Source organism: Colletotrichum godetiae, assembly GCF_030913485.1.
Source record: "Colletotrichum godetiae strain CBS 193.32 chromosome Unknown BDP55scaffold_8, whole genome shotgun sequence".
NCBI lineage: Eukaryota > Fungi > Ascomycota > Sordariomycetes > Glomerellales > Glomerellaceae > Colletotrichum > Colletotrichum godetiae.
The window spans coordinates 737,454-764,939 of NW_026851256.1; the positions used below are offsets into that span (position 1 = coordinate 737,454).

General features: G+C 50.4%; 8 protein-coding genes across 8 annotated transcripts; 6 read left to right on the forward strand and 2 right to left on the reverse strand.

Moving 5' to 3' along the window:
* Positions 1–685: 685 nt before the first annotated feature.
* Positions 686–2,650, forward strand: BDP55DRAFT_765778 (cytochrome P450; the record flags this gene model as incomplete). Its single annotated transcript, XM_060580946.1, has 5 exons — positions 686–769; positions 861–1,646; positions 1,703–2,017; positions 2,093–2,259; positions 2,334–2,650. 5 exons carry the CDS (start codon positions 686–688, stop codon positions 2,494–2,496), a joined length of 1,515 nt encoding a protein of 504 aa, XP_060433222.1. The 3' UTR covers positions 2,497–2,650.
* A 2,194-nt stretch (positions 2,651–4,844) lies between these two features.
* BDP55DRAFT_653409 (uncharacterized protein) lies at positions 4,845–5,829 on the reverse strand. Its single transcript, XM_060574184.1, has one exon. The coding sequence runs from the start codon at positions 5,264–5,266 to the stop codon at positions 4,916–4,918; it is 351 nt and encodes a 116-aa protein (XP_060433223.1). The 5' UTR covers positions 5,267–5,829; the 3' UTR covers positions 4,845–4,915.
* A 9-nt stretch (positions 5,830–5,838) lies between these two features.
* Positions 5,839–7,422, forward strand: BDP55DRAFT_702068 (Intradiol ring-cleavage dioxygenase). The gene is made up of 2 exons (XM_060577938.1): positions 5,839–6,281; positions 6,338–7,422. Exons 1-2 carry the CDS (start codon positions 6,029–6,031, stop codon positions 7,261–7,263), a joined length of 1,179 nt encoding a protein of 392 aa, XP_060433224.1. The 5' UTR covers positions 5,839–6,028; the 3' UTR covers positions 7,264–7,422.
* Positions 7,423–8,655: 1,233 nt separating this feature from the next.
* On the forward strand, positions 8,656–11,213 carry BDP55DRAFT_702069 (phytase; the record flags this gene model as incomplete). Its single annotated transcript, XM_060577939.1, has 3 exons — positions 8,656–9,189; positions 9,244–10,208; positions 10,258–11,213. 3 exons carry the CDS (start codon positions 8,656–8,658, stop codon positions 11,030–11,032), a joined length of 2,274 nt encoding a protein of 757 aa, XP_060433225.1. The 3' UTR covers positions 11,033–11,213.
* Positions 11,214–16,775: 5,562 nt separating this feature from the next.
* On the forward strand, positions 16,776–18,941 carry BDP55DRAFT_576676 (major facilitator superfamily transporter). The gene is made up of 3 exons (XM_060570784.1): positions 16,776–17,403; positions 17,533–17,908; positions 17,972–18,941. Exons 1-3 carry the CDS (start codon positions 17,160–17,162, stop codon positions 18,723–18,725), a joined length of 1,374 nt encoding a protein of 457 aa, XP_060433226.1. The 5' UTR covers positions 16,776–17,159; the 3' UTR covers positions 18,726–18,941.
* Positions 18,942–19,703: 762 nt separating this feature from the next.
* BDP55DRAFT_545597 (isoflavone reductase) lies at positions 19,704–20,733 on the forward strand (the record flags this gene model as incomplete). The annotated part of the gene is made up of 3 exons (XM_060568585.1): positions 19,704–19,733; positions 19,791–20,219; positions 20,281–20,733. 3 exons carry the CDS (start codon positions 19,704–19,706, stop codon positions 20,731–20,733), a joined length of 912 nt encoding a protein of 303 aa, XP_060433227.1.
* A 3,382-nt stretch (positions 20,734–24,115) lies between these two features.
* On the forward strand, positions 24,116–24,341 carry BDP55DRAFT_725691 (uncharacterized protein; the record flags this gene model as incomplete). Its single annotated transcript, XM_060579040.1, has 2 exons — positions 24,116–24,221; positions 24,286–24,341. 2 exons carry the CDS (start codon positions 24,116–24,118, stop codon positions 24,339–24,341), a joined length of 162 nt encoding a protein of 53 aa, XP_060433228.1.
* Positions 24,342–25,543: 1,202 nt separating this feature from the next.
* Positions 25,544–26,933, reverse strand: BDP55DRAFT_712639 (uncharacterized protein; the record flags this gene model as incomplete). Its single annotated transcript, XM_060578212.1, has 3 exons — positions 26,474–26,933; positions 26,312–26,340; positions 25,544–26,255 (listed from the first exon to the last, which is right to left on the reverse strand). Exons 1-3 carry the CDS (start codon positions 26,567–26,569, stop codon positions 25,544–25,546), a joined length of 837 nt encoding a protein of 278 aa, XP_060433229.1. The 5' UTR covers positions 26,570–26,933.
* Positions 26,934–27,486: the final 553 nt, after the last annotated feature.

Consider the following 27,486-nt stretch of genomic DNA (forward strand, 5'->3'; position numbering starts at 1 on the left):
CCTAGCCAAAGCCTAAGGGTGGCATAGTCGTCGATCAGGAAGTTTCCCCAGATGTCTGTTCACTCCCCCTCTAGAGAATGGGTGTACAGGCACCAATCAGTGTATCAGTGAAAGTCAGTTGACGCCTCGAGTCAAACGCACATCGGAAATCATCTTCGCGGACATTGGGCGGACATTGGTGGACATCGGTCACACCTTCGCTCTTTTCATCCCCGCCTCAGTGCCCGAACGCTACGGGGTAAACAAAGCCTCCAACTGCCGAACCCTGTACGGATAGCAAGCGTCGCGATCTAGATCACGAGTGGGGGCGACGTACACCGGACCCGGGCCAAGCCGGGCGAGTTATGCACGAAATGTGCAAAGCGCGGAGACTATCCGACCACGGTGACGCTCGCGCCCGCCGCAACACTCCGCTGAACTTAGTAGGTTAACTCCAGATTCTCCACAAGTATGTAACGGTATGCCGCTGCCCGCAGTAGTCCTGCAAGAGATCGTCGTTTCACAGGGCCTTCGGCTTTCAAGGTTTGAACCGAATTCCGTCGCTTAAATCAAGCACAAGTTAATAAAAAGTGCTTTGGTGCCAAACTAGAAAATGGGTTGTTGAGCTGCCACCTATCAAGTTCGTCCCGTCTGTTATCATCATCTTGACGATTTCAGGTTCCGCGGGGAGCTCACACTATTCAACATGTCGAACCATAGTACTGGCTTTACAGCCCATATGCTGAACATCCATACGCTCTGTTCAGGATTTGCTCTGATTATTTCTCTGGTACGTGGTATACTTACAAGCCATCAACTATAGTGACCAATCGAATCTCGCCGTGGTCGCAAATGCTGACCATATCTGACCACTCATCTAGGGCATTACTTATCTCTTCGGAACTGTCATTTACAACGTCTTCTTCCACCCTCTGCGCAAATATCCCGGACCAAAGCTCTGGGCAGCCACGCGAATCCCATTTGCTCGTAGCACCCTCTCGGGCCAGGTACACCGCAAGATCTTGGAGCTGCATCAAGAATACGGACCCATCGTCCGAGTCGCCCCTAACGAGCTCGCTTACAACTCCCCCGACGCCTGGAAGGATCTCCACGGACACCTCAAGAATGGCACCGGCGACCACGGCAGGGATCCGGTCGCCACCCAGGATGGCAGGCATGGCATCATCGGCGCCAACCGGGAAGACCACTCTCGATTCCGACGAGCCTTGTCGCACGGTTTCTCAGCGCAGTCCATGCTGGAGCAAGAGCCCATTGTCAAGAAATACGTGGACCTGCTCTTCCAGCGTCTCCACGAGAAGTGTGCTGGGGGTGCCGAGGCTTTGAATATGGTCTCGTGGTATAACTGGACAACTTTTGACGTCATTGGCGACCTGGCTTTTGGCGAGCCATTCCACTGCTTGGATGATTCCGGCTACCATCCCTGGGTCAAGCTCATCTTTGACGGGATCAAGGGCAACTCTTTCAAGAACTGCATGCGGCGATTCCCGCCGATCGAGAAGATTTTAATGCACTTCATCCCGGCCGACATCCGTAACAAGCGAGAGGAGCATATGGCACTCACTCAAGAGAAGGTTTCCATGAGACTTGCCATGGAGACTGAGCGACCAGACTTCATGGAATCTATGCTGCGTACAAAGGGGCCTCAGGTACTGCGAATTTGCTGACCATCAATCGTCCAATTATGCTAACGTTGATGAACCAGAAACTCACCTTCGAAGAACTCAAGTCCAACTCCTCGGTCCTCATTATCGCCGGCTCGGAAACTACCGCAACAGCCCTGTCAGCGATAACATACTACCTCTGCACAAACCGCCAAGCTCTTGAGAAGCTCACCCACGAGGTTCGATCGACCTTCAACTCCGAAGAAGACATTGAAATGGTCAGCGCACAGCAGCTTCAGTACATGCAGGCAGTCATGAACGAGGGCCTTCGAATGTATCCTCCAGTCCCGACAGGAATCGTTCGCAAAGTCACCGACGATGGCGGCGTCTTCTTGGGTCAATATGTGCCGAGCGGAGTAAGTCTAGTTCCAATTCCTTCTCAAGTGTTGAAACGAGAAAGAGTATCATGCTGACGTGATGGTCACACAAAGACCCTGGTTCAGGTCTGGCATTGGCCTGCCTTCCACAGCCCGGAGAACTTCACTCTTCCTGACTCATTCATCCCCGAACGTTGGCTCGATGACGCTCGCTTCTCTGGTGACAAGAAGGATGCGTTCCAACCATTCTCGGTCGGTCCGAGAAATTGTATTGGCAGAAAGTACGTGGCATGATCGTCTACTACCCCGCATGATCCTCGAAAGGTCCGATACTGATATGCTGCGTTTTTGCTAGTTTGGCCTACGCGGAAATGCGTCTCATTCTTGCAAGAATGATTTGGAACTTCGACATGAAGCTATCGGAGGAAAGCAGGGGCTGGGACGAGAAGAGTCAAGTCTACCTTCTTTGGGAAAAGGGCCCAGTCAATGTTTACCTCACTCCCAGGGTGAAAGCCTGAGTACCACGAATGGGAGGTTATACTGATACTTCGAAGGAAGTCTCGATCACAGCATTGATTTGAAAAAGGCCATTTGTGCGTGATAGGTTCGCATTGTGTTTCCCTTCGCGGGGCCATGACTAGGCGTTTGAGGACCATAACATCTACAAGCTACTATTTAAAAATTCATTTTCTTGATTGACTGATGGGTGCTCGTAACTTAATCCTGAGGATAGCCTCAAGGCCAGTGTCGACTTGGCTGCCTTTGACCCAACCCGATCATTTAATCTCCACGGGGTGTTGTTTCCCAAGGTTAAGATCCTCAAGCGCGGCGAACTAATGATAATGAATGGGGAGTTCTTCGCCTGAATAGACATAGACAGAATGAAGTAAGGGTACTGACTCAAGGTGGTTTTCGTCTATAGTGGCAAAGGCAGGTAGAATCGTGCCTCACGTCTCAACGGATGGGAAAATGGCACGATGTGTCAGATCCTCGGCCCTCGGGCCACTTAGTCCCGTAGCGACTATCAATCACATCGCAACAGTCCATCGTGAAGCCAAACCGGTAAGGTGTGAAGGAGTTAGCCAGGTAGTCACTTGGTTTGCTTCAATTCCTCAGGCGACGGGATGCAAGGCTGCAGGACTCCACAGAGTCTTTCATGCCCACGTCAATTTTGGTTTACCGAGACGAAGATAAAACTTCGCATATATTACTTGGGATAAGCTCAAATCTCAAGACTCTCGAAGAGTGGAGGCCTCAAGCATAATACAGTAGAAAGTACCAAGTCTACTTATGGAAACTAGTCTGTATTCAGACTTTCCCCTTCTAACCCGGCAGAGTGATGTTGATAGCACGAAGTCATGATACGATAGGGTCCAAGTGTCAATTGAAACCATTCGGAAAGACACCCATGCTGGCGGCTAGAATCAGCCGAATGAAGCTCCTGGATGATTTCCTCGGCCTGAAAGTTGAGCCATCGAGGCTCATCAGGCTCCGAGCTATGTCTTGTCCAGAAGCCTGTCCTCTTCCCACACCCACGAGTATCAGCCTGCCGTCGGCGAACTCTGTCTTCTACCATGGGGTAAAGGCGGACTGCACGAGGCTGATTTCGAGTCTCGTCAATGTGCTTGGGCAATTGGTTGGCATATGTGTGCTATTGTTCAAAAAGGCTGACCCTGTAAATGTTCATGCAATGAGGGGAAGGCCGAGGCTGCAACTAAAGTAAGACGGTTCATTTGACTTCGGTACCTGCCTATGACTTCGTAGCTTGTTGTCAATGACATGGCGAGTAGAGAGTTTTCGGAGTGAATGTATCGGTCGTGCAAATCCCCTATTGTTGATAGGGGTTCTAGAAGATGTGACTTGCAAGCTCGATCATGAAAGCGGTGTTGCAAATGTGTTCAAGAGATTCGGGGGTAAGTCGAAAATGAATGGCTATCAAAAGAGACGAAAGGCTGCCCAGCCTAAGTTGGGATCGGTCACTCGTGATAGGTCTCAGATCTGGAAAATAGATTTGGCTTACAGAAGTCTGGCTGCGGAGGTGTGCAATTTTTGGCCGGAACTATTGAGTTTTCAACTGCATCGATTCAGATAATAGAAGAATGATAGTCTATTCATGATTGACGGACGAATAGCAGTGTCAATTGCATACCCTGAATGATAATGGACGGAGAACTGAGATTGGTAGCCGTTATTCATTCGATATCTGAATGTGAAATCGCTGAAAAGTAATCCCAGCGGTCAGTCGATTTGCCGATCCAAATCAAAACAGAAATTGGCTATGCGCAAGTTTTTCTTCGCCTTGCCTTCTGGAGTCCGAACAGAGCCTCGGCCTAGCCTCTAGGCTCCCTGTGTTGTCCGGTGAATCTTTCCAGATGTGACTGAAATGGCTTAGACCCAACGGTGCATGCGGTTTTGATGGAGACCGAGTTTAGAAGAAGATGAAGAGAAGCCAATGTGCGGTTGTCACTTGTGGTGTCGTATTACGAATGAATGGGCGCCCTTACCCGGAATTAGACAAGTCACGACTGACACGCGTCGAGTGACGACTCTGAACACCCCTCCCCCTCAAGGCCTCGACTGTGGATGAGGGTCACAACTGGCCCGACAGCCAATGACGGCAAATCAGATTGATTGACTGCGCCCAGATAGGTCCATTTCGTCTCGTCTTAGAATTAGGGATCCCGGCCAACGTGTCGCTGTGTCGGTGAATCCGGGCACAGGGAGGTAGACTTCGCTGGATGATTCATGTTTGTTTGGTTTACATACCGGTAGTAGGCTGAGGCGCGGGACGTTGAGACAAGATGAACCCCCCTGAATAAAGTTACGCAAGGCCTAAAGTTCCGACACTCTCTTTCAATGTGGGAGAATTTCTGCTCCACACCACGCATGCACACTCAGCTCGTCTGCTCAATGACAAAGATAGTTCAAAGTCAAAAGTCAATCGAGCTGTATGTCGATATCTCGAAGATGTTCTTTTTCTCTGGTCACTTTTTCACGTCTTCCATATATTCCGCAAGTGTTCCGCATTGACTGATGCACAGGAGACAAAAAGGGAAGAAAAGTTCGGGCCCCGCGAGAGCCTTCTCCGCCCCTTTCCAAAGCCCTCCCACAGACCGATGTGGCCCAGGGAAATAAACAAGCTTGACAAGGTCTCTCCGCTGAAGCCCACTGTCTCCCGAGCTTCGTCGAGCATGTTTTGTTCAAGTCAGCGGAATTTAGTCCAATCTCATTGAAGCTTGCGCAAACGCGCAGCGGCGCCACCCGCCAAGTGGAGAGTGGCCTCGTCATCCGGTGCCCCTGGGAACTTTTACCTGAGAAGGCCCAAATGTCATGGAACCAAACTTAGGAAGCCTTTCCGCCAATGTCGGGAACCCCAACGACGAAGCGGGATGTGGGAGGCCCGAAGCTCGCTCCCGGACAAGTCCCCACTCCGGATCGACCCCGGGTTCCGCTTTAGAACCACCTTCTTTCCATCTCAAGCTTCTCCAAGCATTTCTTAACCGCTTGGCGTGTGCTCTGAGGCTGAGTTAAGGACGTCAGGGACGCTTAAGGACAGGCACTGGCGTGGAGACGCATTGACTCGAAAAGTTGAAAATGCGCCCCCGGCGGGTAACGAAGTCGTGTATGTGAGGCTCAGAAGTACGGAACCCCTGCGTGCCACGACGGCAACGGGTAGCGTATGACCTTTTGCGCGGTCCTGGTTGGACAGATTTTCAGACGATGGACCGCAGACTCTCGATGGAAGAGTCGAAAATAGCAGGCGGGACGGGAGGTGACGAGGGCTCCCCATGTAAGGGTATCGGATGAGAGCGAAGTCCCCATCGGCTGTCCACATCACGTAGAGATGAACGCGTTGATAGGAATAGACGGCGGGGATGTCGAACGAAGATCGAATTGTATAAAGACTGCTCTCGGAGCCGGACATCTAAGATATTGGAAGCACTATCAGCCGCAACCACCGCAGCAACAACAGTCGCTTCTACAACAAAGACACTCACAATCGTTTCCAACATTCGCTACAAGCCCGGTCTTACTACGACAATATCAACAATGGTTCGCATCTCCGCCCTTTCGGCCGCCGGCCTCGCTCTCGCCGGCTGCGTCTCTGCCCACCCCGGCGAGCACCACAGCCATGACCACATGAAGCGCAACATCCAGCTCCGTGACAACGTCGCCGCCATTGGCCAGCGCTCCCTGAACGCCTGCTCCAACACTGCCGGTGCTCAAGCTATGAAGAAGCGCGCCGTTGAGCGCCGTGCCCAGAAGGTCAAGGACATTCGCGCCGCCAAGGGCCTCAAGACCCGTAAGTACTACTCTTGTTCAAGACACTTGACCGAACATTCATTGACCTTTCCATAGCTGCCCGCAAGTACCGCCGTGATGCGGACGAGCTCACCGCCTGGGAGGCCGTCAACCACAACATGACCGCCTCCAGCGACAACGGCATCTTCACACCCCTTGAGGATGTCTTCAGCGCCAACACCTCCTGCGTCTTGGCTCCCGAGATTACCGACGGCCCCTACTACATTGTCGGCGAGAACATGCGCTCCAACGTCATTGAGCAAAAGTGGTGCGATGGTGTCCCCGTCTTCCTCGAGGTCCAGTACGTCGACGTCGCCACCTGCGACCCCATCCCCCAGGTCGCCGTCGACATCTGGAACTGCAACGCCACCGGTATCTACTCCGGCATCTCCACCAACGGCAACTACGCCGCCGACGGCATGAACAGCACGTTCCTCCGCGGTATCCAGCTCACCGACGCCGATGGTGTCGCCCAGTTCGAGACCATCTTCCCCGGCCACTACGAGGGCCGCGCCACCCACACCCACTTGCTCTCGCACACCAACGCGACCCTGATGCCCAACGGCACCATCTCCGTCTGGAATGCTCCCGTCAGCCACATCGGCCAGGTCTTCTGGCCCGAGACCATCCGCTCCGCCGTCGAGGAGCTCTACCCCTACAACACCAACGAGCAGAGCATCACCTCCAACGCCGACGATATGTGGTCTATCCTCCAGGCCGATGCCTCCTACGACCCCTTCCCCCAGTTCGTCTATCTGAGCGACGACCTCCAGGACGGTCTCTTCGCCTGGATCCAGATCGGTGTCAACGCCTCCGCTGACTACACCGATGACGACTACTACAACATTGCCGGCTACCTTGACGAGGATGGCGGTCACTCTACCGGCCAGACTGTTGGCGGCGGCGGCGGCTCCGGCGGTCCCGGTGGTAACGGCACCATGAGCGGCAGCCCTCCTTCCGGCACCGCTGCTCCCTCTTCATAAGGCGCATTAGCCGACGGACCTGACGTGGGATTTTCAGAAAAACCGGCTCAAATTTCTTTATTGTATGATAGAACTTCAGATACCTTTAGATGCATTGAACATACAACCGCGGTGGAATTGAGCGCACCAATACCATTTCATTCAAACTTCATACTTCTCTCTTACTCGCGCCCGTGAAACCATTTGCTGCAAACTTCTGGCTATCGCCGTTGCAAATATCTTACAAGGGAGAACAGGGAGGCTGCCGACGCCGCCGACTGAGGCTGATTAAGTCTGCTTGATGTGGTCATTTCGAGGTTTTCAAGTCCCAGAGCACCTAGTCCCTGTTTTCCTCTTCCGCGGGCCATGAATAAAATGCAAATTTTGGTTGTCCGAGTGTGGCTAGGATTTTGAGCGTTGTCCCGTAATGCTGGCTGGAGTGATAATATAGGCAGCGTCGACGATCTTTCAGGCGACTCCTGTATTCAGGAAAGAAAACATGAGCGCAAGTAGTAAGGTTCAATGGGCCGACAATGAAGCCAAGCAAGAGATCGAATACAGTCTGTGCTCACCTAGTGAAGTGGAAGCAACCGCCGCAAATCCAGCTCGCTTGCATGCGCTTCGAAGCTCAAGATGGCCATACGAGAGATGGAACAATGCTCTATCGAGCCAGACTGCGGCCAATAAGATTTCATATACATCGAGAAGTCAAAACAAATAATGACAACGTGGGACTTGGCGTCTGAAGCCCGCGACGGGATCAGAGCGGCTTAATTCGGCTCAGCATTGAACACGAGCCAATTGTAAAGTTGTGCAGGACAGAAAACGGAAATCCATTGTCAACCTCGGAAGCCCCCCCCGATGTCACCGTACAATTAAAGTATAACGAATAGTGGGACGCATGGCATTTGACTTTTCTGACAGAATCAAAAGAGTCGAGTCTCTCTCAACCAGCTCCTCGTTCGGACCTATGACTTCACCTTGGAGTACAACGGTGTTCCAATGCCAAGACGGACGACTCCAAAAATGGAAGCTCCAAGGATTCTTCGTCCCGTTGCCTCCACCAATTGTTTCCTCCCTTTCATGCACGCGTTTCACCCGAAGGGAACCATCAGTGTTCCATCACCCACAGTATTGACGCAGGATTTGTCCTTCAAATGCCAAACTGAAAGCAGATTCGGTAAAAGGTCGTGGCCTAGTCTCTCATCCCTGAAGGGGACCTGGAGGGGCTGAACTTGCATTGCGATCCCGGCCTTGTGGACGTGGGGCCACCTGCTCCTCCGCTGTCCGCCCGCTTGGAGGGGGCTGCAATGAGACGACATGATAAATGGACTGTTTCTCCTCATAAGGCGAGCCCTCAGCTTGCATGTCTTGTCATGTCAGGCAGACCTCTTCCGACTTGACATAACCGCCATGGGCCTCAAGTACCTCGCTTGCGTCGCGGCCATCGCCGCCGTCGCGATACATCCTTGGCTAGCCACGGCCGCCTCCAAGGTCGATGTCGAGGCCAATATCACTGCCCTGACCGGTGGCGAACTCGAAGCCGATTGGACAAACGTATTCTACTCAAAAGAGAAACCTCTACTTCTGGGAAACGATGGAGGTGCTGCCACGGGAGGGTTTCACGCTTGGGATCTGGACAGCGACTCGCCACTGGCCGAGGTCAAGTCCATGACCACCGGTCGAACAAAGCTCATCACGACGGTCTACAATGTCACGGGGAAAGACTATGCGCTCACGATTGCGATGCCGGACTCCGTCATTCGCGTCTACGAGATGCCAGGGTTTACGGAAATTGAATCAGCCCAAGTGACGATGCTTGGAGATTGGGCAGCGATGTGCTCGTGGCGCACCAAGAGTCTGAACGACTATGTGTTTCTTTTCGGCAAGACCGTGGTGGTGCAGTATCTAGTTCGCCCAGCCAAGGACTCCGTTGAACTGGTGGAGGTGAGAGAGAGCCTGGCTTCATTTTCTCAACTCATTTCTTACTAACAGGATCAGGTTCAAAGCATCCCGGTCCCAACGGAATTCTCTGGCTGTGCGGTAGTGCAATCTCAGGCTAAGATGGTCATCAATGCCGACGATGACAAGGATGTCTACGTCTTCGATCTCAAAGAATCGACTATTGCCCCAGAAATCACCAAGCTTGGCGAGGCTGCAGAAGATGTGACTGGTGTTGCAACATATGTCTCGAATTCTACCGGCGCTGAATACGTGTTTGTCGCCCAAGAAAGTAGCGTTGCTGTCTACAAGTACCCGTTCGACCTGCTTGGCAACATCAAATTGAGTGGCCTCGAGGATATCGAAGTCCAGGGCCTCAGCATCTACCAGGGGTCGACGTCAAAGTACCCCAGCGGCGCTCTTGGCTTTGCTGTTGAAGCGGACAACGTTGCCGGGTTTGGATTGGTGTCTCTTGATGGTGCTCTCGATGACCTCGGGATAGATGTCAACATTGCGTATGACCCTCGGAATCAGACCGAAAGCCGTACCCACTCCCCGATTTGCGACGTCTGTTCCTCCAACGGCTACTGTCAGGAGAATGCTCTCGGATGCGGTTGCTTCGCTGGCTTCACCGGCGACAAGTGCGATCAGATCCAGTGCATGAATAACTGCTCTGGACATGGCGAGTGTGTTGGGCCACAACAATGCAAATGCGAGAATGGATGGGGAGGTCTCTTCTGCTCGGCTGTGTTGGTCGAGGCTTCTTACGAAACAGACCAAAATGGCGGCGATGGAGATGACCCCGCCATCTGGATATCGCCAGGATCCGCCGAGAAGTCCCGCATCATTACTACGACCAAGTCTACCGAGGGTGCAGGCTTGGGTGTTTTCGACCTGAAGGGCAAGCTGCTGCAGACTCTGCCAGCGGCGGAACCAAACAACGTTGATATGATTTACGGCTTCCAGGCTGGAAACAGAACTGTCGACCTTGCTTTTGCTGCTTGCCGTGGCGACGATACACTTTGGTGAGTCGGGAGTCCCGAGTTATTTGAAAAGTTTCTGACATATTCCAAGCATCTTCGAGATGACATCAAACGGAACTCTGAAGGACATTCCCGGCGGTATTCAACCTGTGCCGGAAGACTACAAAGTCTATGGTTCCTGTGTGTACAAGTCTCCCACGAGCGGCAAGCAGTATCTCTTTGTCAATGAGAAGTCCGCCCGTTATCTCCAATACGAGTTGACCTCCAATTCGAACGGGACTCTTCAGACCACTCTCGTCCGCGACTTCACAGGCGGTGCAGGGGGTCAAGTCGAAGGCTGTGTAACGGACGAGGGAAATGGCTGGATATTCCTTGGTGAGGAGCCTTCTGCGCTGTGGCGCTACGGTGCCGAGCCCGACTCGTCGGATGATGATGCCATTCAAATTGCTTTCGTGGGCGACGGCCAAACCTTCGCCGACGTGGAGGGCGTTACCCTCGTCTACGGCGTCAGACCTGATCAAGGATACATTCTTGTGTCCAATCAGGGCATCAGTTCTTACAACGTGTACACCCGGGCAGACCCTCACTACTATGTGACGACTTTCACAATCCCCAAGTCGTCAGATGGTCAGATCGATGCTGTCTCGAACACCGACGGCATCACTGCGGTAGGAACACACCTCGGAAAGGACTTTCCTCACGGATTGTTTGTTACTCACGACGATGCGAACCAACTGCCTGATGGTAGTACCAGCACCGAAGCTAGCTTTAAGCTGGTGAGCTTAGAGAAGATTCTCGGGGCCGATGTGATCAAGACTATGAACCTCCTTGACGATGTTGATGCTAATTGGGACCCAAGAAAGTAAACCGAACATTGGGTCGCCGATATGACTGCCAGCTTGCATAGATGTAAATAATTATACACGTAGAATCCACTAGCCTAATGACTGGAGTGTTGCAACTCATGTCATTCGTCGAATTTGAAAAAGCTCGTCCGTGATACACCTTGCAACGTCACTGGCATGGAATAGAGTCAAGAGATTGCCGCTCAGGTTCGATTACATTAGAAGGTCTGGTATCGTCTAATGAAACAGAGGATGCCGTCAGCATACCGAAGAGATGCGACCTCTGAAACCCCAATTTCCCCTAACCATTATTCCAATCTCGTAACGGATGAGTTCGTTGCCTCTGATTGTGCCCATGTTTGACCAATTCAAGCGGCAGTCTTGTTTTGAGATATAATCCCAAGCCGATCTAAGCGGGCGAATGTTGCTGAGCCCTCCGGTGCGCAGGCGCCGTCGCTGATGCCAGTCTTCTGTAGCAGGAAGCAAAGTCCCGTCCACGTATGGAGGTTTGATGGGAATTGGTTTGCACATGCTGTTGTGTATTGCTATTTGCTTGGATAAAATGCGGGTGGATGCTTTGACTTGGAAGTACAGTTCTATTTGGCTGCGTGATGATTGCTTCTTTCCGAGTTTTGAATCGAATTTGGGTGCTGTTCTAGGATTTCAGTTTAGCGGCTGTGGGAAGAGGGACTTTCAAGCCCCTTTTGAGAAATGGCTGAAGATTATGTTCAGGCTCAGTAAAGTCCCTGAATCACTGCATCTTCATACGCTTCCGTCATCTGGTAGTTGTATGAGGACTTAATGTCGTGTTGGCACTGCCACATTCACTATGAAAGCCAGAAGCCAGAAGCAAGTTTCGCAAAATCATTGGTCCAGGTGACCTCCATATCAATAAGGCCAAGGAAAAGACCTACGTATCCATAAGTAGGTAGATGACTCCAAAGGTTCTGTAACTAGGACACTCCTTCATCACAACCTCAATGTATACTTGCGGGACCACATCAGCAGTCAAAAGGAAGAAATGTGCGCGACGTGATTCACATAATAGTATCAAGGACTTCACATCATTCATGCTTCATTGACTAATTTAGTGTTAGGTATTTTCCTAAAGAACCAAACCCCATCTCACGGCCTTCTGCCTCATCATGTCAATGACACCCAGCGGTAAGAATCGCTCTTCAATAAGTCTTAGACCATCGAACCGATCTTTCGCCTCCTGATGATACATCTGCACTACCCACCGCAATTCAGACCGCGAATTGGCCGATTGGATAGGCAAGTCCTCCACAGCCTGGTACACCTGCCGGTCAGCCTTGGGGCTCAGCGCAGTTGGGGTTCCCTGAACACGCTCGTAGAGGTCTCTCAAGTGACTGCTGGTGGTACTTCTGTTTTCGGTGAATTCTTCGAAGGTGAAGAACGTCTCCACATCATCAGGGCTGAAAAATTGACCGTCCAACCGGCCAAGGTAATCATCCCCTAGCTCACGCGTCTCAATGGCCTTGGTCGACTCAAATGTTCCTTTCCTGTCCTCGTAGTCCTTGCGTTCCCGATCGAAAAAGTACTGGACCATCTCTTCTGGGGACACTCCTGTCCCACATAGATGTTTCTGGACTTTGAGAAATGGTATGAATTGGTTTTGAAGTCCCAAGCCACCTAGCTGGTCCGGAAAGAAGATGAAAGCGTCCGACACATCCGAAACACCGAAACGCTGCTCAATCTTGGATTTGATGTAGTAGACAGCGCTAAGTTGGCTGTTCGTTGCGCCGGCAACCGAGTTGTTGTCCTTCTCAGTGGAATATGGCGTGAAGATGTCGTGCTGCATCTTCTGGTAGGTTCGCAAGACGCTCTCGACGTGTTCCTTGCCCAGGCAGTAAGCCGGCTCTCCAAACGCCTGACCGAAAAAGCGGCCAATGCAGCTGTTCCATGTGCGAACCCAGTCGAGGATACTCCGGCACTCAGCAAGTTGTTTCTGGAGCTGCTTCACGTGCTCCTTCACGTTCGCCTGGTCGATGGTCCATTTTCCAGTCTCTGGGTCGAGCACGAGGTGGCCGATACTGACAGGACCTTTGGGCAACTCTCCTTCAATGGTCTCATCCCGAGGAATTCCTCCGTTGGTCAAGTACACCGAGCCAGTCTTCTTTAGGTTGAACTCCAATCCCATGACTTTGGCAAAACGCTGCATGGCAATCCACGCCCTAGCAGTATCCGCTGGATCGCCGGCTACCCAGAGGTCGTCGTGTAGGCGGTACAGTTGTAAACCCGTCTCCTGGTTGACGGCAAAGTCCATCACAAACAGAATCAACTCACCTATGAGCTTTGCAGGCGATCGACTCATTGGCATACCCCTTCGCCTGATGCGAGGCTCGGTCGATGATGATTCTGAATCTGAAGACGAGCCCAGGTTCACTGGCGTCTCGAGAACCTTGCGATAGAACGCGATTATGTTCTCTGGGAAGCCAAAGAAGCGGAGGGTGGCAAAAATTGACGTATGAGACAGGCCGGCCCCGAACCACTTGAGATCAGACTGCACTACGGCAGCTTTGCCGTCAAGCGCTTGATGGATCATCGTCTCAGTTGCAAGCGTGCGCAGAAGGAATTGCTTGATGTTTAAAGTCGGTTTCTTAGCCTTCCCCCATTCAGACGAAGTAGCGTCGTCTTCATCATCATCCTCTTCTGACATTCTTCCATCGTCGTACATTCCTTCGTTGAGCGTATTTACTTGGCTTGGCAGGGCGGCGAGGCAAAAGTACTTGATGAAGTTTTTTCTGCGAAAACCGGCAACCGTATCATCAGAGATGGAAGATCGGGCTTGGCGATTCCGTAAAGATGCCAGCCTCCCACCCCTTCCGCGCCCCCTAGTACCCCTGGTCCACCCTGTTGTTGCTGAACGCGAGGATTCATCAGAGATTTGTGTGGGTGTGTCGAGATAATACGCTCGCCGCTGGCTTTGTCTCTCAGTCGCGGGTGACTCGGCGTGCCACCTCCAGACTTGATCGGGTCCGTCCAGAGAAACGAGCCTCGTTAGGGTCTCCTTCAAACTGACGCAGCCCTTGATACCGACCCAGTGGATAAAGATTGCCTGTAGCACATCTTCGTCCATCCATATGCGGTACTTTCCATTGGCTTGCTGGCGCGGGAGGTACGATACTCCTTCATCGCCGGCGTCCCACTCCCAGTTGTCAAAGTCGGCGAATCGCGTGTTCAAGACATCGGCAATCTCTCGAAGTACCACATCGTTGGAATCGAACTCGCGTAGGATCGCTTGTTTCTCGTCGCTTAGGAGATCCTGCTGGAGGAGGCTGGCAATACACATCTTTAGCGTGGTCTTGTTGAACGGGCTCGTTCTCTGGAGGAAGTTCTTGCTCGATTGCGCGACTCGTTGTCGCACATCCTCGAGCGCTTTTTCACTCTCTCTTGTGTTGAATAGACTGGCCAGATAGGCATTAATCTCCGTTTCGTCGGTCTCCAATGGTGTGAAGACCACCTTCTCGAACTGGTCACGGAGGTTCTGGAGACGCTCCTTCTGGTGGTCGATGACTTCGAATGAAAAGTCTTTCTTCAACGGCTCGGTGGCGTCTGTACCCTCCATGGGACTTCCAGGATTGATCCACTCGGTGACAAGTCGTGAGTACAGGTGAGCCATGCTGAGCTTATGGCTTTGTACGTCGAGCTTGGACCTCAACAGGTCCTCAGACGCCTGCAACACCGAGGGAGGCACCGACGTGTCATATTTGGACTGAGCTAGTAAATTGTCGATATTGTCGATGCTAGGATCGTCGTTGCCTCCCTTCGAGTAAAGATCCTTGACTCCGTGAAGCAAACAGCTGATGCGACCGCTCTGGTCGGCGTATCCTTTGGCCTCCTCGAGGATCTTCGTCTTGCGGCTCTCGTATTGAGTCCGCTGCTTCTCCAATTCGCGAATCTTGGTGTCGGTAATGGACTGAAGCGTCTTCGATAAGACTGATGTTGAAGACATTGTAACAGAACTGTGAAAGTTGAGAAGGATAAGTGTAAAGGCTGTGTCGTTCCCGGATGAGCTTGCTTTGTTCTTGTCATTTCCTGTTTCTCCGAGTTGTTAGTACCTCCTACTTATATGTGTCGAATCGTCAATCATGTACACCAAGGGCTTGTTATTGACACCTACCAGATATTCTTCCAAAATATCTGTCGAGTAGATTTCACCATGGTCCAAGTTCCCTGTGCTAAGAGCGATCCAAGCGATTGGAGAAGCCAGCAGAAGTTGTAAGACGCTGTTGCCTGCTTAAGCGACGCCCTTCGACTGTCATCTCAACTTCAACAAGTTGCCGACCTGACAATTGACCATGCATAGACTCTTGATCGCGTCCAACCACAGAGTGTAAATGCTGTTCTTTCCTACTGGAACATTCCTTTCTAGCAACAACATAAGGCGTTCCAGGTCATGCAACCTTGTCGCCAAGGGGAGCGTAGTCGATCAAGGGTCCAGATCAAGCTTAGGGCGTAAGCACAAGGAAATTGAGAATTCTAGAAGCTTCTCGACGACAAACGACAAGAGGTCACTTGGCGCTCACAGTCTCAATTGGGAGAAATTTTGGAGGGAATTCAAGTCATTTGAACAAGAGTCTTTTCCAACGAATTACATGGCCACTGAACTCAGTGCGTAAGGTACACAACGCCATCAAAGAACAGCAAGTAGCGAGCCTGATGATGTAGTTGCATTATGACGTTTTCAAACACGATGATGAAGACGATGAACAGTTTCGACCGCTAGGTGTTGCTCTGCGTAGTGTAAATGCGGGCATGAAGTGAGTAGTTACTCGCCTTTCCTGAACTCTAGGTCGTCGCGATTTTGCCATGGTCATCCTAGCGGGGTTGGTTGAGCCTGGCCACTCTTCCGCAACTACCATTTCCCTCGCGACTTTGATTGAGTTGCTATGCTAGGTGTAGGGTAGTTCTATCTTTGAACGAAATTTTGATGAAATAGACACCGCATGCAGGGCTGAACAAATCTCCTCAGAGATCAACATATTCGGCCCAGCTCATTTGCCTACCATGGCTATTTTGAACCTAAAAACAATTACGATTAGTGATGGCCGTACGTCATTCCCTCAATAACTACCATCTCAATTTGGTTACGACAACATCGAGCAGTCAACGGCCGGTGCCGAAAACGCACGACCAATGGTTAATGGGGAATGGCCGAAACATGGTCAGATCCGGCCCCAGTTTCTGACCCAAATTGGGCAAAACTATCCAGCTGGATCTGTGGATGGGTTGTCAGCCCATTTTGGCAGGTTGTCAAACCCGTTGCATTCTGGCACGTCTAGCCAGCATAACCCTGGAATCTGCTCCAGTGGCGACCCGACGCGCGCGGCAGATCAGTGGGTTAGCCTGCCTAAATTGGCGCTGTCGCCGGTTTGTATTCCGCACCTCTGATGATCCTTCCCGGGCGCCGGCCGAGGTCTCGCTTTCGCCAGTGCAATCCAATGATCTTTGGCCATCATACTGGGAGGCAAAGAGAGGAGTGAATCGCGTCCCATACGTGCTGTGACAAAGTTGACTATACCATCATTCACTGCTAAGAGGTAGTAATTCCCAAACCAACTGTCAAGAATCTCTCCATCGACGCACGTAGATTTTAACTCTATTCTGTTCCGCCAAAGTGCCACGTCTGGATGCGATCTCCTGCAGATGCCGCGGCGTGGAGCGGGTACTGTCGGGGGACCCGATCACATCAACAATAAAAGGTTGCATTGAGAACAGGGAAGTGGGTTGAATCAATACAAGACCATCGGCTCATCTTATCAGTCGGTCGATTGAATAAGAAGAAAAAAATCCAAGGCAAACCCCACAACCCATGGAAAAAAGGGGCCTTTGACAACGCAATTTTTTGCTTAGATGAGCGTAAGAAGACGTAGCTCGGGAATACTTTGCTTACTGCCGAACCGCGTTTCTCGACTCAGACCCTGCATTGTCCAATTGATGCTAACTCACACACCCCCTTTCATCACTTAAACCTTCTTTCGTTCTCTACTTTGTCGCGTTGGTGCACTGATAAGGCGGCTATTGCAATCTTTCAGACCATCTGAAGCTGGGATAAACTTTGGCATCCCGCCCTGAGCCGCTCACACAGGACGGGATTGGATTCAGATGATCTCCTTAGCCGGCAATGGCTTCAACTTCGAATGATGGTCCACGAGACCCGGAAAAGGACAATAGCACACGCGAGGCCGCGATAGATACTTCTGTCATCGCAACAGACAACACCGGCAGTAGCGACAGCCCACCGACATCATCTCAAGCATCACCTACTGCAGAGAAGTCAACAACAACCCCTGCTGGACCTCCTGACGGTGGTTTGCAGGCATGGCTCCACATCCTCGGGTCTTTCTTCATCTACTTTAACACATGGGGTAAGTAAGATCGATCTTCAGACGTGCGTTTTACGCGATGCAACCATCGTGAGATGCTGTTGCAGCGGCAACGCCAACGTGGGACGACGTCCTCTGAGAAAGTAGTCCGCTGACTGGGTACCATTCCAGGTCTCATCTCAAGCTTCGGCGCCTTTCAGGCCTATTACCAGTCTGATCTCCTGAGCGATAACACCGCTTTTGAGATTTCAACTATTGGTTCTCTACAGAATTTCCTTATGGTCTTCTTGGGTTTCATTATTGGTCCAATTTACGACCTGGGCTACTCACGATACCTGCTCGTGGTAGGATCCATCCTGGTGCTGATTGGGCTCATCCTCCAAGCCTTCTGCCAGAACCTATGGCAGTTCCTCCTCTGCCAGGGTCTCATAATCGGCCTTGGAACAGGCTGTTTATCTACCCTGGGAGTTGCACTCCCATCACAATGGTTCTCTACTAGGCTGGCACTTGCCAATGGCATCGCGGCAAACGGCAGCGGTGTTGGCGGGTAAGTGATGCTTCGACGAGCGTGAGGATAGAAACATAAGAGTCGACTAACATCGTTTCGCAGTCTTGTCCTACCGGCCATGTTTCGAGCAATCCAGCCCAAGATTGGCTTCCGATGGACGGTCCTCGTCTTCGCGCTCATTGCGCTCGTGACGCTTGGCGTAGCCAACCTCGTCATTAAGACATCGAAGCTCAAGATTCCTCTCAAGCGGCGACCGCTCGTCGACAAGTCCGTCTTCCACGACCTGCCGTTCCTCCTCTTCCTTGGCGCCTGCTGTCTGCTCTTCCTGGGCATGTACACGCCGTACGTCTACGTGCAGACCTACGCCCTCGAGAACCATATGGCTAGTGAAAACGTGGCGCTCTACCTCCTCTCGATGCTCAATGGTGCTTCCATCGTCGGGCGCATTATCCCCAACTTCTTTGCGCCTTACATTGGCATCATGAACATGATTGCCAGCGCCGTCTTCATCATGTCTATTGCCGCTTTCTGCTTCGCGGCAACGAACAGCCAGGCTTCGCTTATTGCCGTTACTGTGGTGTACGGCTTCTTCAGCGGAACGTTCTTCGGCTTGCAGCCGACCACATTTGTCAAGCTTACGGCTGACAAAAGTTACATGGGCACCAGGTTCGGTATGGCTTTTACTGTCATGTCTGTGGCACTATTGTTCGGATCGCCCATTGCTGGTGCGCTGTCCAGGTCGCATGGATACTTGAGCGGTTGGATCTGGTCGGGATGTTGTCTTGCGGCTAGTGGTGTGACAATTTGCATTGCGCGCGGGTTTGCCGGTGGCTGGAAGCTAAATAAGGCGGTTTAAGGTGCCTCCTTGGCTATGTTGTACATACATCTTATCAGTTACATGCAGAAGCTTGTACAGAAATATGATTGCCCATTTCAAGTGTTTGATCTACGAGCAATGCAATTTTGTCTAACCTTCGGAAGACAGGCCTATCACTTGACATAGGTGGCCCACGCTCGTTCTCGGGGCTGGCGAAAAGACGAAAGATCTCGTGAGAAAGACTGGCAATGCGAGCACCAGCTACGTCACAGCAACAAAGGATTCCGAGGAGCTGAATCTCTTTCCGGGCCGCAGCCGTGACCCTTGTGCGGATTGCAGCTGCGGCAGTTTATCTTCAAGCATGTCCGCGGACGGAAAGTCGAAAACTTCCTCCCTGTCACGGTGCCGCCGCCAGGTACCGCGGGCGGCCATTCCCGATGGCGAAGAAACCGCATGGAGAAACCGAGAGTGACCCAAGTGTGCCAAGTTATTCAAAACTCGACTCTTCAATAAACTTATGGAAGGTAGAAAGTGACGAGTGGGAGCCGTCTAGGTAGATAACAGGTTGCACAAAGTGGGAGCCGGCCTACCTGACTCGCCATTACCACCCAACAAGGACACCCGGGCTTCGACCCATAGACTAGGACTATATGGGGTCTCATGCCACCTTGTTAGGCTTTACCAGGGCCACCAGCGGCATATCGTCGATCTGAAATGATGCAAGGGCAACTGCGTGGGTGTCGTTGCGGGAATCGTCACTGCCTTTTGTATTTCGGGAAGCTTGAATATAGAGCCCCCGCGTAGGGTTGCACTCTGCGGAACCAGAACCGGCATGCCAGATGGCGCAAACCTTAGAGTTCATGACGGGGATAGAGGGGTTGGAGGGGTAGAACTTCCCACGTTTGTAGGTTCTATCTTCACGTATAAATAGAGATCTGGTGCCTTGGCTGCGAAGCCGTCAACCTCTCGAACTTCTGCTGCATTCTACTAATCGTTCGATATCGAATACCGTTCAAAATGTCCATCAAAACAGTTGCCGTCGTTGGTGTAAGTACTGGTTCGACAACTCTTCAATATGAGCCCAAAGCTCACATCTGAATCTAGGCATCCGGCCTTGTCGGCCTGCGAGTCGTCAAAGCTCTCCTTGATAAGGGCTTTCAAGTAACAGCCATCTCCCGCGAGACTTCAACCGCCACATTTCCATCAGGTGTCGCTGTTCGCAAGGCAGATCTCTCGTCTGTTGAGTCTCTCACGGCTGCTTTTGCCGGACAGGATGCTGTTATCTCTGCCATCTCCACTGTTGCAGTCATCGTACCCGGCTCGCAAGACCCGCTCATCGATGCGGCGATCGCCGCTGGCGTGAAGCGCTTCATCCCATCCGAGTACGGTCTCAACACACGCACCTTGGAAGGCGAGATACTCGGCGATTGGCTCAAGTCCAAGACGGCCGCCGTCGACTATCTGATCAAAAAGACGGAGGCGAACCCAAGCTTCACATGGACTGGTATTGGAACGAGTCTGTTCTTCGACTGGGTAAGTTCTCGCTTTGGACAGTTCATGTTGTCTGAAGGTGTAATTAACCATATCCCAACAGAGTATCACACGAGGAATTTACGGGATCTCACTTGAGAATAAGAGTATCACGATCTTCGACTCTGGAAACCAAAAAGTCTCCACGACATCACTCTCTTTCTTGGCCGAGGGCATCGTCGCGGTGCTTCAACACCCTGCCGAAACTGCGAACAAATACATCAACATCGTCGAATTCGAAGTCACACAAAACGAGCTCCATAAGCTGTTCGAAGAGGAGACAGGTTCAAAATTCACAGTTGAGCACAAGACTGCCGACGAAGCAGAGAAGGAGGGCAAGGAGAAGCTCAAGGCTGGAGGTCGTTTCCCCTTTGAGGAGTTCTTGCAAAAGTACTGGTTCGGCGACGTGCCCGGCCATGCTATCAAGGAAGAAGACAAGTCAAACAAGATCTTGGAACTTCCGCAAAGTGACTTGCGAGAGGTCGTTAGAGGATACATCAAGGAGCACAGCACATAGGAGAAGCCGAATGGCAATCTCAACGAGTTACATGAGTTAATTCTATCTAAAGACAACATGCAAAGTTTCCGCGTGTCTCGTGACCCAAAGCATTCGGCGCGGCCGAATTCATTGATGATTGCCAGTACTTCAGTAAAGTACCTCATGCATGTCTTCTGGCCTGGCTCAACCAAAAACAAAGACCCTCTGCTACGCCCTCATCTCTTAGTACACATTGCCCTTTCTCTATTCAATGATACTTCAAGGAATTTATTTGAGTTTAGTTCTATTTATTGTCAGTTGCCGCCTCCTAAGCCACCTGGCCAAATTACCTGGTTGATTAAGGTCTCGTAACTATGCACTCACGACTGCAAGTCGGTGGTTGGAATTTGGCTGGGAAAAAGGCTAACTTACCATGAATCATCAAGTCTAATCTTGCCAGAGTAATTGACATCTAGAATTACACTTTCAACTTTTCTCTAGCTTCAGGAATGTTTCTGGTGGGTGACTTCAACAAGCTTGCAGATCTTTCTCCATCCTTTAGTGTACGTTTCATTCTTTTGGAACATAGGACGAACCTTTCCAGTATATTTCTGGGGGCTCGAATCGTATTGATGCTTTCACCTGAGCTCGAAGTCATCGGCAGATCTTCGTTAAACTACTCTCATTCGATAGAAGTCTTCGTCAAACTTTGAATAGGACGTCTTCTATTTGGGAAATAGGTAGACAACCTAGGGGTCGTAGAGAAAATTCGACCAAGGTAAACCGTAAATGACTTGGTCGAGTTGCTTATCTCAAGTATCTACTCTGATTCTTACGAGTTGAGGTCACTGCCGAGAACAAAGTCAACTCATCAGCCGAATTTCAAACGAGTGATCAGACTAGTTCCAGTGGAAATGAGGGAAGTTTGAAAATGATCACCACTTGTAAACAAGATAGAGTGATGGTATCACTGCTCGGGTTGGGGTTTGCTTAAAAGTTCTTTTCCAGTCATTCAGGACAGAACATCAATGAATGGCAGTTGACTTTAAAGAGCGCCATATCTCCGCGGCGCTGTAACAGTAGTATCCAACCAAAGAGCAAGAAATGACTTGAGATCAACAGCGTTCGGATTGACTTCTGAGGTCAGCAGGGTTCCCTACCTCAGTGCATAATTGTAAGAAGTCCCAGTGAGCCTACACACTGTTTAAAACATAGGTGACTGGTTTTATGGTCACTCTTAAATTGCAAAGGTGTACCTCCGAGTCGCAGCTCGACGAGGAAAAACCGTGCCAGGGAATTGAGCACATTATTTCAATGGAAATGGAATTACTTGCTTCAGGATGTTTTAGTACAACTGGAGAACAGGAGAAAGCTACTGGCTAAGAGGAGGTTGAACGATGGTCATGTGTGCATGGCCTACCGTATGCGGCGTAGTTCGAGTGAATGCAATGTTGTGTTGCGATGCTTTTGCAATGGCTGAAGCAGCAATATTATCGATCTCGCTATCAGTCAAGATATTGTACTCAACCAGTCATCTCGGGACTCTAAGCAGAAACTCGCTTGGGAAGATTGTCTACAACAACGGAGTGAGAAACGAAAGGTCGGGCGTCACGTTTCCATGAGTCTTGGTAAAAGCTTGAAGCCTCAATACGGGTTTCATGAACTCAAACAATTCACCGAGGTGAAATTCGGATTATGTGAAGTTGCATGCTTCAAAATGCATAGATTCAGTCAAGTCAATGGAGACTACGGTCAGTAATCATTTGATGGCCAAGGACGCAGCTCATAGTTGATATTCGTAAGCAACTTCAAGACAAATGTCTCTTAAGAAAGAGAATGAATTGAATCACGGTAGGTAAGTAGTAATATCACGCTTCACATTGGTCCTGTATCAGTTATATTCTTCATACCTTCGAATAGCTTTGCATTAGACTATAACAATTTCCGCGTATTGCCGTTGCACTTTTCGTAAAGGGAACATAGGGGAGGATATTCCAGACTCTATCTCAAAAAATGTGGCCGACAAGAGCAAGAGCCACGATTGATGGTCTTCGAAAATTGGCGCTTTAACCAATCATATGTACTACTGTAGGAAAACAACGATGAAGTCTCCTGCGGCCGTCATTTCTTGGGTCGTCTCAAATCACGTAAGTGCCGACGTGGCAGCGCTGAAAGATACGAGGCCAAGAGCTTGGCCAAGACGTCGCGGCTTGTCACATCAGGGGAGCCGCAGCTGCCAAGTGGAATGTGTAGCTTGGCTACCAGCGTTACAAAAGGTGAAAAGTTTATTGCGATGAGCCAGCAACGGGCATTTGAGCATTTGCGTCGGACTTGGAAATTTCAATACGACGAACCTGGGCTAGTGGTGCCTGGAGATTCAATGCAGCTAAAGCGGTGCTCGTTTCCACTTGCCTGCAAGATTACGACCGAGGAACGTGATCGCTGGGTTGGTTCCTCACATTGGACGATGAGGAACCCCTCGCCGTCTAATGTAATGAAATGCTCCGGCCGGCGGACGGAGTGGGTAGATGAGCCGACGCGGCATTCAGTTGGGCAGGGGTTCACGCAACTCTCCGTAGATCCTCCTTGTTTCAGGAGGCTGAAACGGTGGGGGGCCACATTGTTCTCGCCTCAGAATGGACTCACTTGGGCTTCACATCGCGATAAAGTCGCAGGACTATGGTGTGAGGCTGTGCTTACGCCAAAACATGAAGGTAGAAAGAAAAGTTAGATGGGGAGGTGAAAGTAGAAAGAGTCGTTGGTTGGAGGGTCATTCAACTTCTTAGACGTGTAGATGACAGCGCGTATAAGGAAAATATTTCACATATTCAGTAGTCATCGGTAGTGGTTCGCAGATCCGTAAATCAAGGTTGGAAAAATCCACAAACCCCAGGTGACAGATGAATTGGTGGGGTTCTTCAACGAGAATGCGACCCCTAGGCCCGGTACCAGCACGGTTTAAGGACGGCCCCGAAACTACCTTTTAGTCAATGGGACCATCTCCTCTGACCGTGATAACGCAATCCTCTCGCATTTGCTGCACCCCCTTTTGAAACCGAAATGAGATGACATGAGCCCATTCCCAAGCCCGCGTGTGTGGGAATGACCATACAGACCCAGGCTGGCGCTTCGAATCTCTTGGCATTATCTGGTGATTATCCCACGAACCCCGGCCACTCCCCGTCGCATCGGCATGGTTGAGATGCGGGCCCGACGCGATCGGAGAGACCTAAAATTTGATGATATATGGGCACCCACAACCACAACTTTGTTTTAGTTCGTCCGCAAAAGAAAGACCTCGTTCAAGTCGTTGATCCCGGTGATCGTTGCGCATCTCCGTCTTTTCCGATCAGCTGCATACATTTACATTCATTAGTTGACCCATCGAAATCGCGGTTTTTGATCTACCCACTTACTCAACATGCCTGTTCTCGATACGCGGCTTATCCAGGAGGGGATGATGGAAGTTGGGCACGAGATCATGAAGAGAAGTGTCGACCACACTGTACTAGAGACACTGGCAGTGGGTGAGTGGACTTGTACCAGAGTTTCATGACTGGAACCGAAACTTTGGCTAACTTGTGTGCACAGCTGGTACATGTATATTTGGCGTGGGCGGCTTCATCTACTGGATCAACCACCGGTGAACACCTTAATGTCACAAGAGAGGTAATCACCCCTTTCCATAGAGCAAACTCATAAGCAGCCGAAAACTGATATGTCTAACTCTAGGTCGGAATAATACCACATCCGCTAGAAACATCACGAAAAACCGCGAACGCCGAAGTAGACACAACGGCGCAACGCAAACGTAGGGTCCAACACTCCACAACTAATACCCACATGCATCATACCACGGTGCAGGACACCCAGCGATGCTATCCACGTTGGCATAAATAAAGAGCTGGCATAATCGATATCAACACAAGCATGACGATATCGTGGCCTAAGGCACTGCCTAGTTCCCGCTAGACAACTCGTAATCGACCTACCAAATGTCACTAGACCAACCATTGAGTCGCATAAAGGAGATGCAACCACACAGCATTCATACAACGAGTCTTTTGGCCATACAATCTTTGTAATTTAGATACAGTCGTCCCGTCTTGATACCCTATAAATTCTGACAAGCATTCAAATTACACTTGACCTCTCAAGGTTTGGCGTGAGACGTTGTGTGAATGGGAACTACTGTTGAACGTTCGCATTACTTAGGCTAGGGTTCGTGGCCAATGTTGAGGTGTGTTTTGTTTGACGTCAAACAATGTATTTGCTTGATAACACCTTGCCATTTTTAGCCATACTATTTCTACGACCTGACTAACGTAGTCAGATAATCTAAGCCACATGCACTATTCCCTTGAGATCGTTGCATAACTCCGGCCAGATATTGTTGGCCAATGCGCTAAACACCTACGGCTTCCGCCACGGAGTTGTTTCAACCAACCATTAAACACACCAGATCTGTTTGAATTCATGTGTCGCCTCGGAGTGCCATTTTTTCGGATTTGCATTTTCTTTTGCCGATAATGTGGGAAACAGGAACCAATAGCTATACTGCTTTTGACTTCAACCATCACACCCATTTCCAGCCCATCTATCATCTGCAACCCGCGTGGATGATATGTTCTTTTGATGTGTTTTTTCGGCGTTGTCCAACTCCAGCACAATCCACCCCACCTGTGATAGCAACCAAATCTGGTCTGTCACGTACAGCTCCAACCATCATCGATGATAAGCCAATCACCGGAACACCACTCGCCCTTCAAGAAGCCAAGCTTGTCCCTACCCCCTTTTCCTCATCCAGTATATGGGTGCCCTGTTCTAGACGAGTTCGACCGGACTATGATCAAATTCCAATGAACTTCCTAGCCAGTACCCTCATGTGACGAGCTGCCTCTCGCTCGGGCATTCTGTTATTCAGATGGTAATACTTTGTAATAGACTCGAAGTTCTTGGGATGAATTTCAAGTAAGTTCACCACTTGATCCAAAGTCTTTCCGAAAGACTTAACCCCCGCCAAGAGGAGCAACATATCCTCAAACACCATCTCAGTCAGAAGTCGTACCTGAACTTTCCAATCCCTAGGGTTATCCTTATACTCGATGAGTGTGGTCTTCTGGTATTTCGTGGTATAAAGGTAGCCCAAATCCAGACTTTCAAGATGCTGGCAGCCGCTGAGAAGTTGAGCAACACGTCGCGAGATAGCTCTGTACTCCCTCTGTTTCAACACTCGAAAGTTCTCAATCCCCAGTTTTCGCACAAAGGCCGCTTGGAATGACCGTGTCAACTTGATAACGCGTAGGTTGAGAACTCTCATTCCGATTTTCTTCAGCCACATTTCGAGATACTCCATGTCCTCGATCTCGAATGTAGCCGAGTAATCCAGCATAGCTCTGGCCTCGGCGTAAGTTGTCTTGCAAGTGTGTAAGAGAGAGCTAGAGCCACTGAGGTCTGAACGTTGTCGGCAACGTTTAGTTCGTGAATCCCAATAGACAGTGATTCGAATTTGTACGAAAGCTAGGCCGTAGACCATGTTCCGCACCTCTTGTGGCAGTGCTCTAGGACTTTGTCGTCAGCTTTGGGCCCACCCTACGTCGTTGACGTAGAGACTTACAAGAAACCCCACTCATCTTTCACTTTCACCTTCTTAAAGAAGTTAGCTTCTGCTTCGGTGGCCAGGCATAGACCATTTGACAAACGAATGGCAGTAGGGAGATTCAGTCGGATGATGTGTCGAAGTTTAGCGTCGATAAGAAATGAAATTTGACGGCAATACCTTGCTGCGTAGATTGTAGCGGCCTTCCCAATCGTTGAATTCCGGCGAACGTGATCTTTTGCGAGAAGATTCACCGGGACTACCTTGCGGAGCCATGATGATACGTCTGAAGTTTGGCTGGTAGTGTTACGACGAGACTTAGTTGCGTTCTGCTAGAGAGAATTCCCAGGCTATTGGGCAAGTGAAATAGTTCGAGAGTATCATAGTTATATCTGAGCAGGCTGCTGTCTGGAGTCTGGAAATAGATGGAAACGATTTCCCTACTCTTTTCTTGTACTTTTTCGAAAGCGAAGATTCCTTGAAGAATATTTACAGCTTGTGTTTCATTCCTAGTCTAAGGCAATATCCCCGTCGTGCATCGTTGCCTCCTTCTAAGCGAACAAAGAGAAAGCCTTCATTGCAAGCCATTCGCTATAATTGTGCTCTTGAATGAGCGACAGTCATTTCCAGAAAATTCGATTTTTCGCATGCACGTCTCACTCCGAGTCTCTTCCTGGCTAGACCTTGCTACGCTTGAATTTGCATTTGACTTCGCCTGATCCTTCCACTGGAAACGTAATTTTTGGGTGACCTGAAATCATCTCCTCGAAACCTCGGAATGTTCCTTTCTCCTTTGTTAAGGTCTCCAAGAGACTTCGCTGTCATCCTTTTCCAGACTCTCCGCACATAATCTCACTCCTCCCAGGAGGCACTGGACTCGTCTTCATGTTCTAGCGGATCTTCGGTTTCGATTTCTACTTCTCATTCCGATATGGCGCTATCCATAGCTTCGAGGTAAATTTGCAACTCTGAAGGGTCGTTGTGCTCCCAGTCATCGGCAGACTTGCGTCGAGGACACCATGTAAATAACTTCATGCTAGCAGGCCACGGTCGTCGTCTGGAGGGAGGACTCTTTTCAGGGCTCGTCGAAGAACTTTCCCCTCATTCCCAACCGAGTAAATTGAGCTGTGAGTCTTTTCGCTTGCCATGCCAGACTACTCACAAACAGAATTGAGCCGGAGGTGAGTCCGTCA

Bases quoted from the DNA above. Each gene is read 5' to 3' on its own strand.
- BDP55DRAFT_702068 (XM_060577938.1), top strand. From the start codon at position 6,029: ATGGTTCGCATCTCCGCCCTTTCGGCCGCCGGCCTCGCTCTCGCCGGC. The intron at 6,282-6,337 runs GTAAGTACTACT...ACCTTTCCATAG, and splicing joins CGCCAAGGGCCTCAAGACCC to CTGCCCGCAAGTACCGCCGT.
- BDP55DRAFT_653409 (XM_060574184.1), bottom strand. From the start codon at position 5,266: ATGACGAGGCCACTCTCCACTTGGCGGGTGGCGCCGCTGCGCGTTTGC.
- BDP55DRAFT_576676 (XM_060570784.1), top strand. From the start codon at position 17,160: ATGGCTTCAACTTCGAATGATGGTCCACGAGACCCGGAAAAGGACAAT. The intron at 17,404-17,532 runs GTAAGTAAGATC...GTACCATTCCAG, and splicing joins CATCTACTTTAACACATGGG to GTCTCATCTCAAGCTTCGGC. The intron at 17,909-17,971 runs GTAAGTGATGCT...ATCGTTTCGCAG, and splicing joins AACGGCAGCGGTGTTGGCGG to TCTTGTCCTACCGGCCATGT.